The 23530-nt window shown below is 39.4% G+C and overlaps 1 protein-coding gene across 2 annotated transcripts in view; it reads right to left on the reverse strand.

The window, feature by feature from the left end:
* cwf19l2 (CWF19 like cell cycle control factor 2) overlaps positions 1-23530 on the reverse strand; it is a 132632-nt gene that overhangs the window by 60228 nt on the left and 48874 nt on the right. Inside the window, exons 8-9 of one of the 2 annotated variants that reach the window (XM_060826054.1) lie at positions 22343-23163; positions 1026-1143 (exon numbers count right to left, since the gene is read on the reverse strand). In XM_060826054.1, coding sequence (XP_060682037.1) covers positions 1026-1143; positions 22343-23163 — 939 coding nt within the window. Of the gene's footprint in view, positions 1-1025; positions 1147-22342; positions 23164-23530 lie in introns of both variants that reach the window. The other variant, XM_060826053.1, reaches the window with a different exon arrangement.

Here is a 23530-nt window from a genome sequence, read left to right on the forward strand (position 1 = left end):
ACCTTCAAAAGGAATATTTCTATGTCTGAATTTACCTCAGCAGTTGAATCTCTCATTTACAAAGAGCAGAACTAGATTGTCTCCACACCAGAAGTTCATGACATACAAAGTAAGGAAATATTGTCAAGGTTTGGTGGACATTGCAAGGTAGCTAGGAAAAGCATCACAGATAGATTTTCTACATTTCAAAATACATGAAAATATTGTAATCATATTGAAACTTTTCCAGTTCTAACTGTTGAGATCTTAATGACCAGCTAAATTAAAGTTGATTTCTAATTTTCATGAATAAAGATGAGCATTAATGTATTCATACAAAAATATTTTTTTCAATCCAAAAGAAATAGCAAAATATCACATAATTCAATGCTTACTAAATTAGAAAAACATACTGGAGCAAATTTGAGATCACACAGCCTTGAAAGAAATACAAAAGCTACCTAGCTATCATCGAGATTACCCTGAAGATCTTAAACGATTATGGAATAACAGAACAGGTATGGATATGGCCAACATTGTCTTGAAAAAAAAAATTAATGTGGAGGCAAGTGAGAGCCAGATTAATGGCTCTTAAAGAAACAAGGTACAAGTTTATATATTGGTAGAAGAGGTGTGCTAATGATGTCGAGTGCAATGGGACCTGTTCTAAATATTTTAATCTATCAAAATAAAAATAATTCACACACAAAAATGCTGTTTAATAGGTAAGTTCCATGAATTTTAACGATTCTACTGACAGAATCAGAGCCACAATTGTTTAAAAATGTACTCAGCTTGAAGACTTCTATCAAAATACACATACGTAGTGGAAAAAGTAGACAGGAAGTATATTAAAAATCCTAATAATCATTGTTAAGGATTTTAAAATGGAACTATCTACATAAACCTGCTAATAAAACTAAATTTGAGAATAACTACATCTGTTTGTTTATACGAAAAGTATTTTAATGTCATCACTCTGAAGGCATCTACAATTCATGACTTTTGTTTGTCAATTTAACCATACTAACTATTCTAATTCTTACCACGTTTCCCATCAGCTCTGCTTTGATGATCTTTGCTCCAAGTTTATTCATCTCTTCCTCACTGAGGGGTTGTGGAAGTTCTTTTCTTGTAGTAAGAGATCTAATTGGAATAGCAGCACTGCTTCATGGGAGAACAGGATAAAACCCATAGAAAAGAAATATGAGTAAGTTTTCAAAATCCACTATCAAAGATATGCGAAGTTTCATAGGCTTTGTGTTCCTTTCACAATTTTGAAAAAAGCAAAAATTGCTTTGTTTATTGATTATGCACTATTAAATAGTTTAACAGGCAACCTTGTATTTTAACAATATTTTGGTACTTCATTATAAAGTGCAGTCAAATAACACAGGAATTCAAAATAAATGTTTACAGTGACTGCAACACAAACTCTATTTACAAAATAATGCTAAAAAAACCATGATGTGCTTTGGTTTACCATCATTTCATTTATCTAAAATTTATTTCTGGAAACCAGCAGCTTTACTTGGCTAAAACAGCTACATTTTTAAGCTACTTCAAAGTCCTGTACATTGAAATTTCATCAAGGTTCAGTGGTTTAAAGAAAATCTGGCTAAGTGTCACTAAGTAGTTTATTTGTCACTTAGAGTGATCCTGAGAGGAAACAGCAATCTGGTGCTAAGACTGGAGATAACAAAGCTGAGGATTAAATCAAATTCAGAACACCAGCTGAATGGAGAAAACTGAGAAAGAAATTCAAAGCTGACATCATTGCCACAGATTTAACAAATTTGTGGGTAGTAACTAAGGTTTGATTTGTTTTATCAAATTACTCATTTTTCACCATTGAAATTCACATGAAGGAAGTTTCCACTCTCATTAGATTTATTAATACTATTTTCAATGCCTTCAGTTAACATTCTACTATTTTAATATTCAAGGTCAGTTTCTTTTGTGAGTGAATGTGCAGTTTATAAGACATTAGTTTCTGATTTGTTGAGTTGAATGTTGTGTGTTTTCGTGGTCAATTTTCATAAATTTCAAGCTAAGTGGATTGACCATTTCAATAAACCAGCAGTGACCTGATGCATGCCCTCTTTAATGTGGGAGCTCAAGTTCAAGCTTCATGTTTTGAAGTCTGAAAAGAAGCCAGAGTAATTTCAATGTGGTGGGGACAGGACAGCTACAGAGACTGCAGGAGATCAGCAAAGAGGTGATCAGTAGATAGGATAGAAGATAGACACAGGTAGTGCTGGAACTCCCCAACCCAGCCGCACTTGTTAACCACTTCTCATTTTTGAATGCCAGAGAGGGTGATAGTTCATTGAGGGAATAAAAGCTCCAGCAACATGAGAAATTTGACTTCAGGTAAGGAGACTAGACATGCAGTGGCTATAGGGAATTTATAGCTCAAAGAATAAGATGGACACTTCTGGAACTGCAATGCAATTCTATAAACGGTCTGCTGATTTTGTTAGAGTAAAGTAAATTACAAAGTGGGAGGAGTCATTGTTCATGTTGGAACCAACAATATAGATGTTCAGGTTCTTCAGGTAGAATTTCAGGGACAAGGTAAAATATTAGACCACAGAAAGCAGAAATCTCAAGATTACTCCCAGTGACTCAAGCCAGTGAGTACAGATAGATAGTGCAGGTGAATGTATGGCTGAGAATTTGATGGAAGAAGGAGACTTGCAGATTTTTGGGTCATTGAGTCTGGTTTTGTTGGGTATAGTATCCGTACAAGATAATAAGGTTGCACCTGAACAAACCCAAGTAAATGTTTCCACTGAAAGATTGTGCAGAACTGCTGAGAAGAGGGGATACAGTATATACAGTATATACAGTACATTCCTGATGAAGGGCTTATGCCCGAAACGTCGAATTTCCTATTCCTTGGATGCTGCCTGACCTGCTGTGCTTTAACCAGCAACACATTTTCAATTATACTAGAGTAATAGTCAATCTCATGGAAAAGGTGACCCACAATTTTTGGCTGAGAAATCTGTAATATTCTATATTTCTTATGTAAAAGTTGACTCTAGCTCTTCACAGATAACCGATCAATATTTGTGAGCAAGCGTGCCAGCCATCACACTCCACTCCAGATTTTCGATCTTACCATAATTCGGTTTTTTTCTTTATTCATTTAGAGAACAATTGGGCTTCTGCTAATGATACCGTATGAATTTTGACTCGCATCAATTTCAGCCACTCAAAAGCAGTATCCATATAATTGTCAACCCCTTAATTTGACCTTTAAAAATAGTCAAAAATGTAGCTATTATTGTATACACAGTAAACTAGTTTGGCTGGGAGAAGGACACCACAAGACAATTGAAACAACATCAGAGGATAGAAAGGTACACCTAGTAATTACAAATAATGACAGGGACAAGACCAAGAAAAAAAATCAAAACCGGCAAAAGAGATATTTAAATTGTGTATGCATCAGTGTCTGTAGTCTAACTAATAAGGGTAGTGAACTAATTGGGATTGTGATGTGATGAACAAGGCCATGCACAGGAGCTTAATATTCCTGATTAGCTGTATTTAAGAACATTAGAGAGGGAAAAAGAGAAAGTATGGTAATATTAATTAGCAATGATATTCAAATTCTAAAGAAAGATTTTAGCACTGAATTTAAAACAAAAACAGAAAGGATTGGGTGAATTTAGCAGCATCTGTGGAGAGAGAAATCGAATTCAATGTGACTCGCTTTACCTGCTTTTGCTTTTATTCACACTGAATTCATTTGGCCTGCGTTGACAAACAGAGGGAGAGCAATTGCACTGTTCGGAGGACTTTTTTTTTAATTACAAACAAAATGAGAAAGAGACAGCTGAGAGCATTTCTCACCAAATTTAAAAAGCATTTAACAAAAAGGAATTGCAATAAAACAATAATTAATCTTAATACAGACTGGTTAAGAAGAATTTCTGTTGTGTATAGGAGGAAAGTATGTCTGCAGTCCAGCAAAGGAAAGAAGCAATTTTGCATCTGGTTCTCAGAAATGCATCACTGTTGTGGACGTCATTTGGATAAGTGACCACAATATCACTCTCCTTAATTATGGGAAAGGATCAGAAAACGTTAAAGGTAAATTTCAGTTCTAGGAACAACCAGTTTTGACGGAAATGTACAGGCAAAATGAAGGGTAAAGCCTTAAAGAGGAAAAATGTCTATACAGGGAATAAATATTTCAAGATCAAATTGGGGTGTGAGAAACACATGAAGGGAGATACGGTAGATTAAAGGGAAAGATCATTGCTATAAAGCAAGGCAGCAATAATGGTAACAATAATCAGAGCTTAACACAAGAAAATAAAGCATTCAAAATTAAAAGTGTACCAGCAGGTAAGGCCAGAGTTTGCACAAATAGTAAAAAGAAATAACTAATTATGGAATTTGCACAGCACTGATAACAAAACAGCTTATACAGAAAATATTTGGGACTTGCTAGCTGCAACAGTGACATGTTTACAAGCGAGCAAGCTGGAACCCGAATATTCAAGGGAAACTGACATTTCATAAAGTCACGAAGCTTGGAAAAGATACTGAGATAGGTACATTAATTAAGCTAGAATACAATAATCATGGATAGTATAACAGTGAAAGATGACCTTAATTCTAAAGATTAGCATGTGGAGTCAATCTGGGTACAGATAAGAAAGAACAGAAGTAAGAAATAATTCATGGCAGTAGTTTAGAGGTTCCCTACCAGAAACTACATTGGAAAACAAGAGTATACAGGAAGAAATAAAAGGGGTCTTGTTAGAAAGCCACCATGGTAATCATAGGCAATTTTAATCTACATATAGATTGAATGAAGCAAATTGACAAAGGTAACCTAAAAGATGAGTTGGTAGAGTGTTTTTTGAGACAATTAGAGCAGCATGTTCCAGAGCCACCCAAAAGGCAGGCTAGTCTAGAACTGGTACTGCATCACCACACAGTGAAGAGATCTCTAGGTAGCATTGATCATAATATCATTGAATTTCACCATCAGTTAGAAAGTAAAAGAGTGAGTATAAGACCAGCATTTTAAACTTAAATAAATTAAACCACAAGTTATGATGATAGAGGTGGTGAAAGCAAACTGTGAAATTACATTAATTGGGTGAGACAATAAAGATGCAGAGGCAGACATTTAAGGAGATATTTCACAACACTCAAAGATACATTTCAGTGCGAAAGAGAAGGATGCTCCTGAAAGGTGCTTACAGAGAAGATGTCGTTAAGATGTTTCCTTTTGGGAGATACAAGAACTCAAGGACAAAGAAAAAAAAGGAATCTCCCATTTAAGATGGAGATGAGGAGAATTCCTTTTTCTTTTGAAAGGTTGGTCATTTATAGCATTCTCTTCCTGAGAGACCAGTGAAAGCAGATCAGTCATGTTTGTTAAGGCTGAGTCAGATAGATTCCTGACTGACAAAGGATTCAAAAGGCAATATGGAGCAGATAGGAATGTAGAGCTGAGGTCATTGTCAGATGAATCATGTTATGATCAATATGAATCACCATCTCCTCTATCTAATTTGACTGTGCATCTGGAGATGCAAACTGGAAGAAAAAAAGCCGGAAAAATCACAACTAATGTGTCCTGTATGGCAAAAGATATAATAGTTAAAACAGAAATGGATATCTCAAAACAAACATCAGGAGCAAAATTCAGTCATTATAAGAAAGATTACTGGAAGAACTGGAGGGAATATTGTTATGGACCAGGCCAGATCCTCCCCCCCACCCCAAAATATTTTAAGAAGGTTGCCTAGACCCTAACTTTTTCTTATTTTAATGACATGTGTGAAGTGGATATTCCAGGTGTGATGCAGGTGAACAAACCACTCAGCTTTAAGCAAAACAATATATTTGAACACTTCAGCTGAAACACGAACAAAAGAAAATGGAATTTAGAATAACTTAACACTGAGAAATCTTAACTGACCCGACACAGCAACTTAACTAAGGAGCTGTTCCAATTCCTGTAACACCCACAAACACACCCCTTGGCAAAAAGGTAAATTCTAACAGGTTCTTACTGGCAGGAAAGATTTGAGACGGAAGCCAGCCAGGGATCCTCTGTTAAAGCTGGGAGCTTTTTCTGCTATAACTAAACCAGCAGCTTCTCACTGTTGCAACTGAACCAAACTATAAAAAACCTGAACTGACAGGACTGACTACACTGCTGCCATTATTAAAATAGTCATTTCAGCACCTCTGCCTTTACAATCTCTTGAAAAAACCCAAGGACAAAAAAACCTTGTTAAAGTGACACCATTGTCAAATTATGCTTTAAAAATGATTTAATAGAGGAGCACTGAGAAAATAATGACATTGATCACAGAATTAGAATGGATCTACAAAAGTGAAATTATGCTTGACAAATCAACTGGAATGTTGAGTGGATGTAAAGTCAGCTGCTGGTTTAGTGGTTGATAAAGAATAACCAGGAGAATGTAGATTATTTGGACTTCCAGAAGGTTTTTGATAAGGTTCTACAGAAGAGATTAATATGTAAAATTAAAATCATAGGATAGGGATAGTGTACTGGTACAGACAGAGAACTGATAGGTAGGCAGGAAATAAAGGATAGGAATAAAGGGGTCTTTATCCAAGTGGCAGCCACTAACTACTGTAGTACAGCAGGGATCAGTGCTTGGATCTCCAGCTATTCACAATACATCTTAGTGACTTAGAGGAGGCTACTAATTGCAGTATCGCCAAGTTTGCAGACAACGCAAAGCTGGGTGGGAGGCTAAGCTGTGAGGAGGATGTAGAGAAGCTTCACTGTGATTTGGAGAAGTTGAATGAGTGGGCAAATATATGACAGAAAGAAAGAAAAATGAACTATAACATTAGTAGCAAAAACAGAAAGATAGATACTCTGAATGGCAATAGATTCTGAAAAAGAAAAAATACAAGACCTGGATCCTCGTACACCAATTGCTGAGTAAGTTTGCAGGTGCAGCAGGCAATAGAGGCGCAGTATAAAAGCAGGAAGGTCATGTGCAATTGTTCAGATAAAAGCCATACCTGGGGTATGGTGAGCAGTTTTGGTCTGGATGGATGTCCTGGCTATGGACAGAGTACAATGAATGTTTAACAGACTGATTCCTGGGATTTAAAAAATCTGGATTAGTTAGAACCAAATTCACTGGTGTTTGTAAGAACAAGGAGAGATCTCATAGAAACCTAGCTGGATGGCTGGTTTGCAATGCAGAGTGATGTCAACAACATGAATTCAATTCCTGCACTGGTTCAGGTTACCATGAAGGATTCTCCTTCTCAGGCTCTCCACTCCCCGGGGCGTGGTAACCCTCAGGTTAAGCCATCAGTTGCCTCTAATGAGGGAGCAGCCCAATTGCCTGGTAAAACTATGGCAACTTTATCTTTTACCTTCATATAATTCAAAGAGGACTATACAGGGTAAATGCAGGAAGGATGTTACCAAGGTCTGTGGAATCCATAACCAGAGATCACAATCTAAGAATATGGTGCAAGTCGTTTAAGACTGAGATGAGGAGAACTTTCTTCATCCAGAGACTGGTGAGCCTACGGAGTGACAGTCGTAGAGATGGTCAGCACAGAAACAGACCCTTCAGTCCAACTTGTCCATGCTGGTCAGATGTCTTAGATTAATCTAGTCCCATTTGCCAGCATTTGGCCCATATCCCTCTAAACTCTTCCTACTCATACCCATCCAGACGCCTTTCAAATGATGTGATGTTTCAACCTCCACCACTTCCTCTGGCAGCTCATTCCAAACACACACTACCAAATGTATGAAAAGTTGCCTCTTCGGTCCCTTTTAAATTTTTCTCCTCTTATCCTAAACCCATGCCCTCTAGTTCTGGATTCCCCCATCCCAAGGAAAAGACCTTGTCTATTTATCCTATCCATCCAGGATAACAGCCCCAGCCTGTTCAGCCTCTCCCTACAGCTCAAACCCTCCAACCCTAGCAATATCTTTGTAAATCTTTTCCAAACCCTGTCAAGTTTCACAACATCCTTCCAGTTGGAAAGAGACCAGAATTGCACACATTCCAAAAGTAACCTAACCAATATCCTGTGTAGCCGCAATATGATCTCCCAACTCCTGTTCTCAATGCTCTGACCAATAGGGCAAAGCATACCAAACACCTTCTTCACTATCCTATCTACCTGAGACTCCACTTTCAAGGAACTATGAACTTGCACTCCAAGGTCTCTGTTCAGCAACATTCCCCAGAACCTTACCATTAAGTGTATAAGACCTGCCCTGATTTTCCTTTCCAAAATGCAGCACCTCAAATTTATCTAAACTAAACTCCATTTGCTGCTCCTTGGGCCCACTGGCCCATCTGATCAAGATCCTGTTGTACTCTCAGGTAACCTTCTTCACTGTCCACTACACCTCCAATTTCAGCGTCATCCGCAAACTTACTAACTATATCTCCTATGTTCACATCCAAATCATTTATATAAATGATCAAAAGCAGTGGACCCAGCACCAATCATTGTAGCACACCACTGGTCACAAGCCTGCAGTCTGAAAAACCAGCCTCCACCACCATCTTCTGTCTTCAACCTTTGAGTCAGTTCTGTATCCAAATGGCTAGTTCTCCCTGTACTCCATATGATCTAACCTCGCTAACCAGTCTACCATCAGGAACCTTGTCGAACGCCTTATTGAAGTTCATATATGATCACGTCCAGCACTCTGCCCACATCAATTGTCTTTGTTACTTCTTCAAAAAAACTCAATCAAATTAGTGAGACTTGATTTCCCACGCACATAGCTATGTTGACTATCTCTAATCTGTCCTTGCCTTTCCAAGTACATGTAAATCCCGTCCCTCAGGATCCCCTCCAACAATTTGCCCATCACCAACATCAGGCTCACCAGTCTAAAGTTCACAGGCTTTTCCTTACCATCTTTCCTAAATGGTGGCATTTTGTCAGCCAACCTCTGGTCTTCCGGCACCTCACCTGTGACTATTGATGATTCAAATAATTCTCTGCCGTAGAAAGCAGTTGAGACCAAAACATTGCATCTTATTTTTGAGAAGGAATTAGATGTAATTCTTTGGGCTAAAGGAATCAAAGAGATAGCGAGGAACAAGATAATGAGTAGGATATGGAGAATCAACGTTTCGGGCATGAGCCCTTCTTCAGGAATCTTCCTGAAGAAGGGCTCATGCCCAAAATGTCGATTCTCCTGCTCCTCAGATGCTGCCTGACCTGCTGTGCTTTTCCAGCAACACATTTTCAGCTCTGATCTCCAGCATCTGCACTCCTCACTTTCTCCCCTAATGAGTAGGATAACCAGTCATGACTGTATTGAATGGTGCGAGTAAAAAGTGAGGTCTGCAGATGCTAGAGATCAGAGCTGAAAAGGTGTTGCTGGTTAAAGCACAGCAGGTCAGGCAGCATCCAAGGAACAGGAAATTCGATGTTTCGGGCCAGAGCCCTTCATCAGGAATATTGAATGATGCAGCAGGCTCAAAGAGCCAAATGGTCCATAAGACCAGTGTATGAAAAAAGTTAGCAATCAAACTTCAAGCACACTGGACAAACGAAGGACGATGAGAAAAGGGACAGTTAATACAGGACTGAAGGTGTTATATCTGAATGTACACAGTATAAGCAATAAAGGCAAATGAACCTGTGTGCAGAATGTGTTTGCACATTCTCCCCGTGCCTGCGTGGGTTTCCTCCAGGTGCTCCAATTTCCTCCCACAATGCAAAAATGTGCAGGTTAAGTGAATTGGCTATGCTAAATTACCCGTAGTGCTAGGTGAAGAGGTAAATGTAGGAGAATGGGTCTGGGTGGGTTACGCTTCAGTGGGTGGGTATGGACTTGTTGGGCCGGAGGGCCTGTTTCCACACTGCAAGTAATCTAATCTAATCTAATTTAATCTAAAATTGGCAGGTATGACATTGCGGTCATCATGAAGAGATGACTGCAAGGGGATCAGGATTAGGAGTTGAATATTCAAGTATATCCATTTGATCGAAAAGATAGGTAGTTGGGTAGAGTGAATGGGGTTGCCATATTAGCAAGAGATTAAATTTAGTCAACAGTAAGAAATGAAATAGGGCGAGATGGTGTAGAATCTGTGTAGGTAAAATTGAAGAACCGCAGAAGGTTAAAAAACACATAATTGGAGTTATTTACAGGCCTTCAAATACTAGTCAGGAGCTGGAGTGCAAGAAACACCAGGAGATAGAAAAGATGTGTAGTAAATGGAAAATTTGCACTGATAATGGGGAATTTCATTATGCAGGTGGGCTGGGAAAAACAGGTTGGCACTGGATTGCAAGAAAAGAATTTGTAGAATATCTACAAGATGGCTTTTTGGAGCAGCTTATGATGGAGCCCACTAGGGAACAGGCAGTACTGGATTTAATGTTGTGCAAAGACGCAGACTTGATAACAGAGTTTGAGGTAAAGCAACCCTTAGAAGGCAGTGATCATAATATGATTGAATTTGCTCTGCAATTTGAGAGGGAGAAGATAGAATCAGAGGCAAAGATATTACAGCTGAACAAAGGCAACTACAGAAGCATGAGGGAGGAGCTGTGTACAACTGACTTGGAGAGGAGCCTTGCAGGAAAAACTGTGGAATAGCAATGGCTGGAGTTTCTGGGATTAATTCAGGAAACACAGCAGAGATTCATCTTGAGGAAAAAGAAGCATGGTACAGGGGGGATGAGGCAGTCATTGCTGACTAGGGAAATCAGGCAAAGCACAAAAGCAAAGGTATATAATGTGGTGAAGGACAGTGGGAAACCAGAGGTTTGGGAAGCTTACATAGACCAACAAAGAAATAAGAAGGGAGAAGATTAAACATGAAGGCAAGCTAGCCAGTAATATATAGGAAGACTGTAAGAGTTTATTTAGATATATCAAGGGCAAAACAGAGGCAAAAGTACATTGGGTCACTGGAAAATGACTCCTGAGAGATAGCAGTGAGTAACAAGGAAATGACTAAGGAACTGAATAACTACTTTGCATCAGCCTTCACAGTGGAAGACAAAAATATTCCAAAAATTTAACAAAGTGAGTGGACACAGATGCGTATGGTGGCCATCACCAAGGAGAAGGTGCTAGAAAAACCGAAGGTGGATGAATAACGTGGACCAGATGGACTACAAGTTCCTGACAAAGGGCTTTTGCCCAAAATTTCAATTCTCCTGCTCCTTGGACGCTGCCTGACGCGCTGTGCTTTTCCAGCACCACACTCTCAGATAAACTACACCCCAGAGTTTGAAGAGAGATAGCTAAAGTGATAGGGAAGGTGTTAATGATGATCTTTCAAAATCGCTAGAACCAGGGAGGACCCCAGAGGACTGGAAAATCGCTAATGTGACACCTCCGTAGCAGTAGGGCAAAAGACGGAAAATCATAGATTGACAAATCTAACCTCGGTCATGGGCAAGATCCTGGAATCTATTGTGAAGGATGAGATTTCTGAATACTTGGAAGTGTATGGTAAAATAGGGAAAAGTCTGCATGGTTTCATTAAGGGAGGTCAAGTCTGACAAATCTGCTAGGATTCTTTGAGGAAGTAACCTGCAGGTCAATGGATGTTATCTACCTAGACTTCAAGAAGGCCTGTGACAAAGCGTTACACAGAAGGCTACTGAGCAAGATAAAGGCCCTTGGTGTCAAAGTGCTAGAATGGATAAAAGTCTGGCCGTCTGGCAGAAAGCAGAGACTGGGGGTAAAAGATTGTTTCTCAGAATGGCAGCCAATGACAAGTGGTGTTTCGCAATGCTCAGCTTTGGGACACAACTTCTCACTTCATACATTAACAATCTAGATGAAGGAACTGAGGGCATTCTGGCTAAGTTTGCAGATGATGCAAAGATAGGTAGAGGGACAGATAGTATTGAGTGGTGGGGAGACTGCAGAAGGATTTGGATAGGTTAAGATAGTGGGCAAAGAAGTGGCAGATGGAGTATGACATTGGAAAGTCTGAGGTCATGCATTTTGGTAGGAGGAATAGAAGCATGGACTATTTTCTAAATGGGGAGACAATTCAGAAGTCTGAAGTGCAAAGAGACTTGGGAGTTCTAGTCCAGGATTCTCTCAAGGCAAACGTGCAGGTTAAGTCAGTAGTCAGGATGGCAAATGCAATGATGGCATTTATTTTGAGAGGACTGCAAAATTCCCTGTACAAGTAGGGTAGTAGGGATATTCCGGGTAACTACAGACCAGTGAGCCTGACATCAGTGGTGGGCAAGTTGCTGGAGAGGGTATTGAGAGATAGGGTCTATTTATATTTAGAAAAGAATGAGCTTATCAGTGATAGACAACATGGTTTCGTGCGGGGGAGGTCGTGCCTTACTAACTTAATAGAGTTCTTCGAGGAAGTGACCAAGTTGTTAGACGAAGGAAGGGCTATTGATGACATATACGTGGATTTTAGTAAGGCATTTGATATTTTATGGGCGGCACGGTGGCACAGTGGTTAGCACTGCTGCCTCACAGCGCCAGAGACCCGGGTTCAATTCCCGCCTCAGGCGATTGACTGTGTGGAGTTTGCACGTTCTCCCCGTGTCTGCGTGGGTTTCCTCCGGGTGCTCCGGTTTCCTCCCACAGTCCAAAGATGTGCAGGTCAGGTGAATTGGCCATGCTAAATTGCCCGTAGTGTTAGGTAAGAGGTAAATGTAGGGGTATGTGTGGGTTGCGCTTCGGCGTGGACTTGTTGGGCCGAAGGGCCTATTTCCACACTGTAAGTAATCTAAAAAAAAGGTTCCCTGTTGTAGACTAATGGAGAAAGTAAAATCTCATGGTATGCAGAGTGTTCTAGCTCGGTGGATAAAGAACTGGTTGAGCAACAGGAGAGAGAGAGTAGTAGTTGAAGGGAGTTTCTCGAAACGGAGAAAGGTGACTAGTGGTGTTCCACAGGGGTCAGTGTTGGGGCCACTGTTGTTTGTAATATACATAAATGATCTAGAAGAGGGGCACTGTTGGTATGATCAGCAAGTTTGCAGATGACACGAAGATTGGTGAAGTTGCAGAAAGTATAAGAGACTATCAGAAAATACAGGAGGATATAATAGACTGGAGAATTGGGCAGAAAAGTGGCAGATGGATTTCAATCCAGACAAATGTGAGGTGATGCATTTAGGCAAGTCTAATTCTAGAGTGAATTATACAATGAATGGAAGAGCCTTGGGAAAAGTTGATGGACAGAGGGGACTGGGAGTGCAGGTCCATTGTACCCTGAAGGTTGCTGTACAGGTGGATAGAGTGGTCAAGAAGGCATATAGTATGCTTGCCTTCATTCCCGTTCTCCCCATGTCTGCGTGGGTTTCCTCCGGGTGCTCTGGTTTCCTCCCACAGTCCAAAGATGTGCGGGTCAGGTGAATTGGCCATGCTAAACTGCCCGTAGTGTTAGGTAAGGGGTATGGGTGGGTTGCACTTCGGCGGGTCGGTGTGGACTTGTTGGGCCGAAGGGCCTGTTTCCACACTAAGTAATCTAATCATTGGACGGGGTGCTGAGTATAAGAGCTGGCAAGTCATGTTAAAATTGTCCCAAGACGTTGGTTTGGCTGCATTTAGAATACTGTGTACAGTTCTGGTCGCTACATTACCAAGAGTGTGTGGATGCTTTGGAGAGGGTGCAGAGAAGGTTTACGAGGATGTTGACTGATATGGAAGGTGCCAGCTATGAAGAGAGGTTGAGTACGTTAGGTTTATTTTCACTAGAAAGAAGGAGATTGAGGGGGGACCTGACTGAGGTTTACAAAATCATGAAGGGTTTAGACAGGGTGGATAGGGACAAGCTTTTTCCTGAAGTGAAGGATTCAATAACGAGAGGATCTAATTGAAACATACCGAAAACTGAATGGCCTGGACAGAGTAGATGTTGGGAAGAGGTTTCCATTGGTAGGAGAGACTAGGACCTAAAAGACTTAGCCTTAGCATAAAGGAAAGACCTTTTAGAATGGAGATAAGGAGAAATATATATAAAGTTGGGCAACACGATGGCTCAGTGGTTAGCACTACTGCTTCAAGCGCCAGGGACCCGGGTTTGATTCCAGCCTTAGACAACTGTCTGTGTGGGGTTTGCACATTCTCCCCGTATCTCCATGGGTTTCCTCTGGGTGCTCCAGTTTCCTCCCACAATCCAAAGATGTGTAGGTCAGGTGAATTAGCCATGCTAAATTTCCCAAAGTGTTAGGTGCATTAGTCAGGTGTAAATATAGGGTACTGGAATGGATCTGGGTAGTCAGGGTGGACTTGTTGAGCCGAAGGCCTGTTTTCATACTGTAGGGAATCTAACCTAAATGCTTGCTAATATTTAAAGACAAATAATCAATAAAAATGTGCCTCTATAAAAGGGCTTTAACATTGTAAACATAACTAGGAGCAGGAGAAGGCAATTCAGCTCCTTCAGCCTGCTCTGCCATTTGATACAATCATGGCTGATCTCATCTCAGCCTCAACTCCACTTTCCTGCCCACCTTCCAACCCATTACTTAGTATAAAAAACTGTCGAATTCCTGCTTAAGTTGACTCATTGCGGTAAGCATCCATCACACTCTGGGGTAGTGAATTTCACATGTTCACAACCTTTGAAAGAAGTAACTTTTCCTCATCTGTTTTAAATCTACTACCCTTTATCCTAAAACTGTGACCTCACATTCGAGATTGTCCTGTAGGAAGAAACACCCTTTCTACATCTCGACTGTCAATCATCTTTCGCATACTGTACATCTCAATTAAATAACCTCGCATTCTTCTGAACCTATCAGCCTTAACTATTCAATATCTCTTCATAAGACAATCTCTTCATAATTCCTCTTATCTGAGGAATCAAATCTACCAACCTTCCTCTGAACTACCTCAAATTCCACCACATCACTCCTCATTGGGAAAAAAGTTACGTTACTCTGTATGATGCCTTCTATAATTGCTATACTTCACTACTTTTACATTCTATTACTTTAGTAATAAGTGGCAGAATTCCATTTGCCTTTCTTATTACTTGCTCTCACTGCTTGCTAGTTTTTTGCAATTCATGCAGGACACCCAGCTCCTATGCACCAAAGTTTCTCTCCATTTAAAAATAAACGGCCATTCTATTCCCCTGACCAAAATAAATTACCTGATGTTTCTCCACATTAAACTTCATCTGCTAAATTTTAGTTCACTCACGTAATCTATCCATATCCATTTGTAATTTTTTTATTTCTTCATCATAAATTACATTCCCACCTATTTTAATGGCATCTGTAAATCTGACTAAAGGACTTTCTATCCCTGCATCCAAGTAATTCATACTGGGGTCCAATTAATAATTGGGGACCAAGAATCAAATCCTATATCAGCTCACTAATTACATCTTGCCAACCAGAAAAACACCCATTTATCACAACTCTTCCCAGGTTGTTCATAGAAGTGGTAAATGACATAATATGGCAGGTGACCAAAAGGTTGAGTCAATTGCTAATGTAGGTCAGTAACCAGTGTGGATTCAAGCTAAGATATGCAGATCAGAGTTTCAGATGAGTTCAAGTTTTCCAGTCAGAAGAATAATGGAATAGATGAGTGCAGAATAACAAAGCCATGGATGAGGGTGTCAGCATCATGTAAGCTGAGGCACAAATGGGCAGTTATAAGGTCACAAGCAAATTGTAATCTCTTCACTTCAACAGGTAACAATGTTTCTTCTGTTTCTAACACTAAAGCTTTACATAGGTAACCTAGTTAGGTGACCACATCCACTAACAAATAAGTTGCTCAAATAAAAATATGTAGACAGGAGAATTTTTCTCACAAACTTGTAAAAATAGCTATAAAATTATGACAATGCCTTTGTCTATTATATTTTCAATGAAATTCTTATGCTCTAATGCTCTAACTTAATGTCTTAGACTTCAACTTAACAATCAACATGAGAACTGCAAACTGTCTTGTACATTTGGGACAAATGGAAGCATTTATTTAACTTTATTCATTACCAACAATTTCACTGAAGCGATTTGGGGTACAATTTCAAATTCCATTATTCGAGTTGCTCTCATTAATCAAGACGTACAGGCCTAGACAACGTAACAACAAATAATAAAACAGCAATTTTCAACGGCTAAGAAATTGCAATAAACGCAATGTGATAACCAGCGAATTTTATAAGGTAAACCCCTCAGGTCATGAATTTAATTACAATTGATACTGATGCCATTTAATTTATGAATGACTGGTACATGAAGATTTATTTCCCCAAATTAATGCCAATAGTCACTCTGAATAAAATAAAATGAAGGACAGTTTCGTCAAGAAGGTCAAAAACTACTGAAAATTGAACGTAAGATCATTGGAAACAACATGTTCTTTATTTCAGTTTAGAGTGTAACAATTTTATAGAGCCATCATGAAAGTGAAAATTTGTGAAGTTAAATACATAACATACTTGCATATTTTAGAGAACTAGGCTTTATCAGTATATTGACAAGTGGGATTCAGAGAATAAAACACTTCCTATCGGAAAGATGTTGTGAAACTTGAAAGGGTTCAGAAAAGATTTACAAGGATGTTGCCAGGGATGGAGGATTTGAGAGAAAGGGAGAGGTTAAACAGGCTAGGGCTGTTTTACCTGGAGCGCCAGAGGCTAAGAGGTGACCTTATAGAGGTTTACAAAATTATGAGGGGCATGGATAGGATAAACAGGGGGAGTCCCGAATTAGAGGGCATAGGTTTAAGGTGAGAGGGGAAAGATATAAAAGAAACTTAAGGTGCAACTTTTTCAAGCAGAGGGTAGTACGTGTCTGGAATGAGCTGCCAGAGGAAGCGGTGGAGGCTAGTACAACTGCAACATTTAAAAGTCATTTGTCTGGCTATAGGAATAGGAAGGGTTGAGAAGAATATGGGCCAACTGCTGGCAGGTGGGACTATTTTGGGCTGGGATATCTGGTCAGTGTGGACGGGTTGGACTGAAGGGTCTGCTTCCGTGCTGTACATCTCTATGACTCCATAATGTTTTTAATGGCACAGTGGTGACTGCATAGCAATAATATTAAAAATGGAAGTGAGGATGGTTACGCTAATGATATATGAATTATAGAGCAGTGGAGAAATCATTAGGACTTAATTCAATAAATAATAAATATATAAACATAAATAGTTATAAAATAGAGTCAATTAATAAACATTTAAAATTACACTTTATTATATTTCCTTTAAAAACTAACAATCTGAAAGTTAAAATCAAATACTTTTTTAAAGCAATTGCATGCTTCAAATTTTATGAGTAAATCATATGCAAATCAGCGAACAGGCCTTGCTCATCGTCTTGGCAGAACTCAAAATGGAAAGAGATTAAACAGTGCACTGCATTCAAAAGATAAGAATTACTTTTCAAAAAATAAATTAATTGCTACAGAAACTAAATTGCTTCAGAGATCCTTCTACATTAACTTTTCATAGTCTGCGATCAATGTCAAAAATGCTGAGAGTGTTTTGGTACAAATATATCTGTTAGTCATTATATGCTAAAGATTAACAATGGTTTTAATAGAAAGGAGTTCTTAGCTTGGTGATCTAAAATTCTACATTTAGAAAAAGTACTTATTGCAGGATATTCAAAGATATTGGATATTACTGAATGAGATGCTATACTTCTAGTTGATTTGCTGACACCTTTCTTAAAATAGCTAAAGCCTATCTAAGCTCTTATACTTGTCCCTTGCATTTTTTGTAGAATCAAAAAAGAATTTGCAACAAGCAAACAGTTGGCCTACTGCAATCTGCTAATGTATACCAACCAGTCAAATAGTTATCCTACTTCCATATGCTTGTCCTGTATCTAAATCCCACTATGTTCTACAACAAAAACAAAAATTGCTGTAAAAAGTCAGCAGATCTGGCAGCATCTGTGGAGAGAAAGCAGAGTTATGTTTCTGGTCTAGCAATCCTTCTTCAAAAAGGTTCTGTTTTGTTGCCAAATCTACTGAGGTTTTTCCAGCACTTCCTGTTTTTATGTCTGACTTCCAGCATCTGCTTTTTTCCCTTTGCTATGCTCCACCTCTCTAAAATCCTGGAATGCACTAGTGCTACCTAACTTTAATCCCACTTTTTCCATCACTCTCCAGTCTCTAACTCTCAAGTTTCTCCAATCTGCATTAAGTGTTGACAACAAAACAATGACGACAGATGTTCTATGTCGCAAATTCAGCCTCAAATCCCAGAGGCAACTAACAGCAAGATAGAATGATAGAGACATACAGCACAAAACAGACCTTTGAGTCCGACTCATCCATGCCAACCAAGGTTCCCAAGCTAAACCAGTTCCATTACCTGTGTTTGGCCCATATCTCTCTAAACCTCTCTCATTCATGTACCTTTCCAAACAGCTTTTAAATGTTGTAACTGTATCTGTACCTACAGTTCCTCCAGCAGTTCATTCCATTTACGACCACCCTCTGCATGAAAATGTCAGGTCCCTATTAATCTTTCCCCCTAACCTTAAAAATATGCCCTCTGGTTTTGAACTCCCGAGCTTAGGGGGAAAAATGCCTTTGCTCATCACTTAACTATGCCCCTCATGATTTCATTAACTTCTATATCATCTGCCAACCTCCTATGCTTCAGTGAAAGAAGTCCCACCCTATCCAGCCTCTCCTTATAACTCCAACCCTCCAGTTCCAGTGACATCCTTGTAAATCTTTTTTTGCATTCTCTTCAATATAATAATATAACATCCTGTAAATCTCAACATGACATCCCAACTCCTATGTTCAATGGTCTGACCAACAAAGACAAGTATGCCAAACACTCCTTCACCATCCTGTCTACAGGTGATGCAACTTACAAGTAATGTGGTACCTGAATATACCTAGGTCTTTCTGTTCAACAACACTTCCCAAGGCCCTACCATTAACTGTGCAAGTCCTGCTCTTGTTTATCTTACCAAAATATAACACTTTACATTTTTCCATATTAAACTCCATCTGCCAATCCTTGGCCCATTAGTCCAACTGATCAAGATCCCTTTGTCATCTTTGGTAGCTTCCTTCACTGTCCATGATACCACAAATTTTGGTGTCATCCACAAACTTACTAATCATGCTTCCTAAATTTCACATGCAAATCATTTAGATAAACAATAAGCAACAGTAATTCTTGAGGAACACAACTAGTCACAGGCCTCCTGTCCAAATAAAAACCCTCCACCATCACTCCCTGTTTTCTAACGTCAAGCTAGTTGTGTATCCAATTGGCAAGCTGTCCCTGAATCCCACATGATCAACTTTACTAAGCAGTCTACTGTGTGGAACTTAGTCAAAGACTTTACTAAAGTTCACACAGACATCATCTACCACTCTGCCCTCGTCTATCATCTTGGTCACATTCTCAAAAACCTCAATCAAGTTTGAGACATGATTTCTCATACACAAAACCCTGCAGACTATCCTTAATCACCCTTGCATGTAAATCCTGGATCTCAAAATCCCCTCCAACAATTTACTCACCACTTACGTAAGACTCACTGGTCAATAGCTCCCATGCTTCTCCTTACAGCTGTTCTTAAACAAAGGCATTACATTAGCCACCCTCCACTCCTCCAGCACCTCACCCATGGGTGTAGATGACACAGATATCTTAGCGAGAGGCCCCACAATTTCTTTCCTAGCTTCCTACAATGTCCTGGGATACACTTGATCAGGTACTAGAGATTTATCCACCCATATACCTTTTAAGACTTCCAGCACCTCCTCTTTTGTCAAGTGGAGTGTTTTCAAGGTATCAATATTTATTTCCCGGAGTTCCTTAGCTTCCATATATTTCCCCACAGTAAATACTGATGAGAAATATTTGTTTAGTATCTCTCCCATTTCCTGTGGTTCCACACTTAGATGATCTTGTTGATTTTCAAGAGACCCTAATCCCCTCCCCCTCCAACCCTCCCCGACCCAAGTTTCTCTTAACCCTATCTGGCAAGGCTATCTTGTATCCCCTTTTTGCCTTCCTGATTTCCTTCTTAAAAATGCCCTGACTCACTTGATCTTATTTATCCAAACTTGACATAAACCTACCTCTTATTCTTAACCTGAGTCTCAATTTCTCTATTCATTCATCATTCCTTAGTCCCATCTGCCTTACCTTTCACGTTAACAGTATCATACTGCTTCTGAACCCACGTTGTCTCACATTTGAAAGCTTCTCATTCGCCAGTTGCTCCGCAAACAGTCTATCCCAATCAACCTTTGAAAGTTCTTGTCTCACCGTCAAAATTGGCCTCACACCAATTTAGAATTCTAACCTTTATACAAGGCCTATCCTCCCAATAACTATTTTAAAACTAATAGAATTATGATCAGTAGTTCCAAAGTGAGCAATTAAACTAGCCAGAAGAGGCACATCCAAAAGCTTCCATTTCCTCAATGATGAAATAGCCCAGCACATCAATGCAAAAACAAGACTGAGACATTGATGTTAATGTCCAACAGAAGTGCCAAGGGAATAAACTACAGACCACAAGATGATAGAGCAGACATATCCCATTTGGCCTTTCAAGTCTGCTCCACCATTTAATTAGATCATTGCTGAGCTGAAAACCTTCATTTTCACTTGCCCGCCTTATCCCCTAAACCCTCGATTCCTGATTAACAATCTCAACTTTGAACATACTTAATAACCTGGCTGAGACTATTTTCTGCAAAGAATTCCACAGATTCATGACCGCAAAACATTCTTCCTCATGTGTCTTAAATGGGTAACCCTGTACTTGGAGACTTCTTCTGCCAAAGTGCATAATGCCACATTTTCAAAACTATATTTCATCATTTACTTTCACCTTTGAAAAATCTGTGCCTTTGTCACTTTATGTCTTGATTACTGCAATGTGGTCCTCGCAAGACTTTCCAATCACACCCAGCACAAGCTCCAACTCACTTAGAACTCTGTAGCCTTCAGCCCATCTACTGCAAAATCGTATACTTCCAATTCCCATTGCTCATCGCACTTTCCTGTACACATTGTGCTCAGGTAATTTAAGGCATTTGAGCAAAAAAAAAATCAGCAAGCGTTTGTTCTGCAATTTCATTGTATCCACCCATGGGACATGGGCATCACAGGCTGTGCCAGCGTTTATTACCCATCCCTAACTGCCTTTAGAAAGGTGGTAGTAGGCTGTTTCTGGAAACACTGTAGTCCATGCGAGGAAGGTAGACCCACAATGCTGATAAGGAGAGAATTCCTGGATTTTGACCCAGTAATAGTGAAGAAATGGAAACATATCGCAAAGGCAGGATGATGAGTGGCTTGGAGAGGAACTTGCAGATGGTGGTGTTCCCACGCAACTCTGCCCTTGTCATTCTCAAAGCAAGTAGTCTAGTTTAGTAGATGCTGTCTGAGGATTTTTGGCAATGTGCATTTTGTAGACGGTATATGCTACTGTTACTGAGCATTGGTGGTGGAGGGAGAGGATGTTTATGGATGTGGACTGCTTTGGATGGCGTGAAGCTTATTGAGTGTTGCTAGAGCTGCACTCATCCAAGCAACTGGTGAGTATTTCATCACACTCTATACTCGTAACAATAATAAAAAGTAAAACTCAATAAAACCTATCCTAGACAAAAATAAATTCCAAATTTGAATACCAGTCAAAACCGCATTCTAAAGCTGGAAACTTAAAAAGAGGAGGAAATCATTGCTTCAGCAACCAGCATAAAACATCTTAAAGACATAATCCTAAAACGTAATATAATGGATGCTGGGACAATTCCGATTTTCTGGATATTTCTTTATGAAATATTCCAACAAGTGAGAATGAGTACTGAAATCCTCATCTGAGCCCAACACACTAATTACATCCCAGAATATGATGATGGTTTCCACCAGTCAGGATAACTTCAACCCTGATGAATACTAACATTTTGTAGCATACCCTTCCCAATTAATTTAGATTAGATTATATTACTTACAGTGTGGAAACAGGCCCTTCGGCCCAACAAGTCCACACCAACCCTCCGAAGAGCAACCCACCCAGACCCATTCCCCTACATTAACCCCTTCACCTAACACTATGGGCAATTTAGCATGGCCAATTCACCTAACCTGCACATTTTTGGACTGTGGGAGGAAACTGGAGCACCTGGAGGAAACCCACGCAGACACGGGGAGAATGTGCAAACTCCACACAGACAGCCTGAGGTGGGAATTGAACCTGGGTCTCTGGTGCTGTGAGGCAGCAGTGCTAACCATTGTGCCACCGTGCCGCCCATGTCAATTAAACATTATACAGCTCATAACCAGTGCATATTGCTATAGCCACATGACTGATTTTTGGCACAGATATCTCATCACACAAAATGGAGAGAAATTGCATCTCACCTTCCTTACTTATTCAAGTACACCTACCTAGAAAGTGGCTCCTGATGATCTTGTGAAGATTGTGTTTGTACAAGGCTGCTTTGACTGGGCTTAGTCTCTGTCGATTTGTTCATAGAGTGTGGGCCTCCCTCATGTTCTGAAACACTGCTCTGACATTTAAATGATGTCGACTCTTCTGGAGGCTTGTTTCCATTATCGGTTTTGTACCATGTTGACATCATAGGACAGTCTTTGTTTGGCTTTTGAAAACCACTATGAAAGGAATGGTGTGATTCTGGCATATAATTAGAAGTGTCCAAAAGGTTTACGGCCCATTTGCTATTAAAATTCCCTTCATCCTCAGGTTTCATAAATTTAGATTTTAAATTGTTTAAAGATTTCTCTTTTTCTGGATCATGAAAATTGTAACTTTCCAAACCTCTGGCACTAATATTTCTTCCCTGCGTCTCTTTGTATTTTTCTTCACTGGTTCTGTTAATTTCTCCACTTTTATCTGTACATTTATCTTTAGCACGTTTCATTTCAACCTCTCTGTCACTGGATGTGCATTCATTTTTGTATCTACTGGGAATGTCTTTTCTTCCATTATCCCTTTCTTTGCAAATGATCAGGTCCTGGAAACTTTCTTCTGATCTTTCCCTTTCAATATCTCTGTCATCTTCCTTGTATCTGTTTTTGTTTCCACTCAGACCCATTTCAGAACCACATCCTTTTGCTTCATTTCGACCAAAACTCCAGTTTCTTGACTTTTTCCAATTCTCTTTTCTATTCCTTTCACGGTCATCTTGATAGTTTAACGCTGCAACTTTTTCAGCTTCTTGTAACTTCTTTTGGAATAAGTCCATTGACTTGAGAGAAAAAAATAAAAATTTTCAGCATACTAAATCTTTGGTTTGATTGCCTTATAGTCATTTGAATCCGAAGTGTTAAATTTTCGCAACTGAAAGTTAATCTGTTAAGATCACTTTAAACACCACTTTCTTCACAAATATTAATACACAAAATCCCAACAAACATTAATGCACATAAGTACTTTTTTAAAATGCTACTTTCAGATCTGAAGTGAAACTGAAAGCTATTAAATATTGATGCAAAACATGGCAATGCAGAATTTAAACATTGCTAAAAGGAGAGTAGAAGATGAAGTTTTACGCCTTGCGCTCATTAGGACTAGGATTAAGAAACAAATATAGAGAGATTTTATTTTGTACAAAA

This window comes from Hemiscyllium ocellatum, chromosome 6, assembly GCF_020745735.1.
Source record: "Hemiscyllium ocellatum isolate sHemOce1 chromosome 6, sHemOce1.pat.X.cur, whole genome shotgun sequence".
Classification (NCBI taxonomy): domain Eukaryota; kingdom Metazoa; phylum Chordata; class Chondrichthyes; order Orectolobiformes; family Hemiscylliidae; genus Hemiscyllium; species Hemiscyllium ocellatum.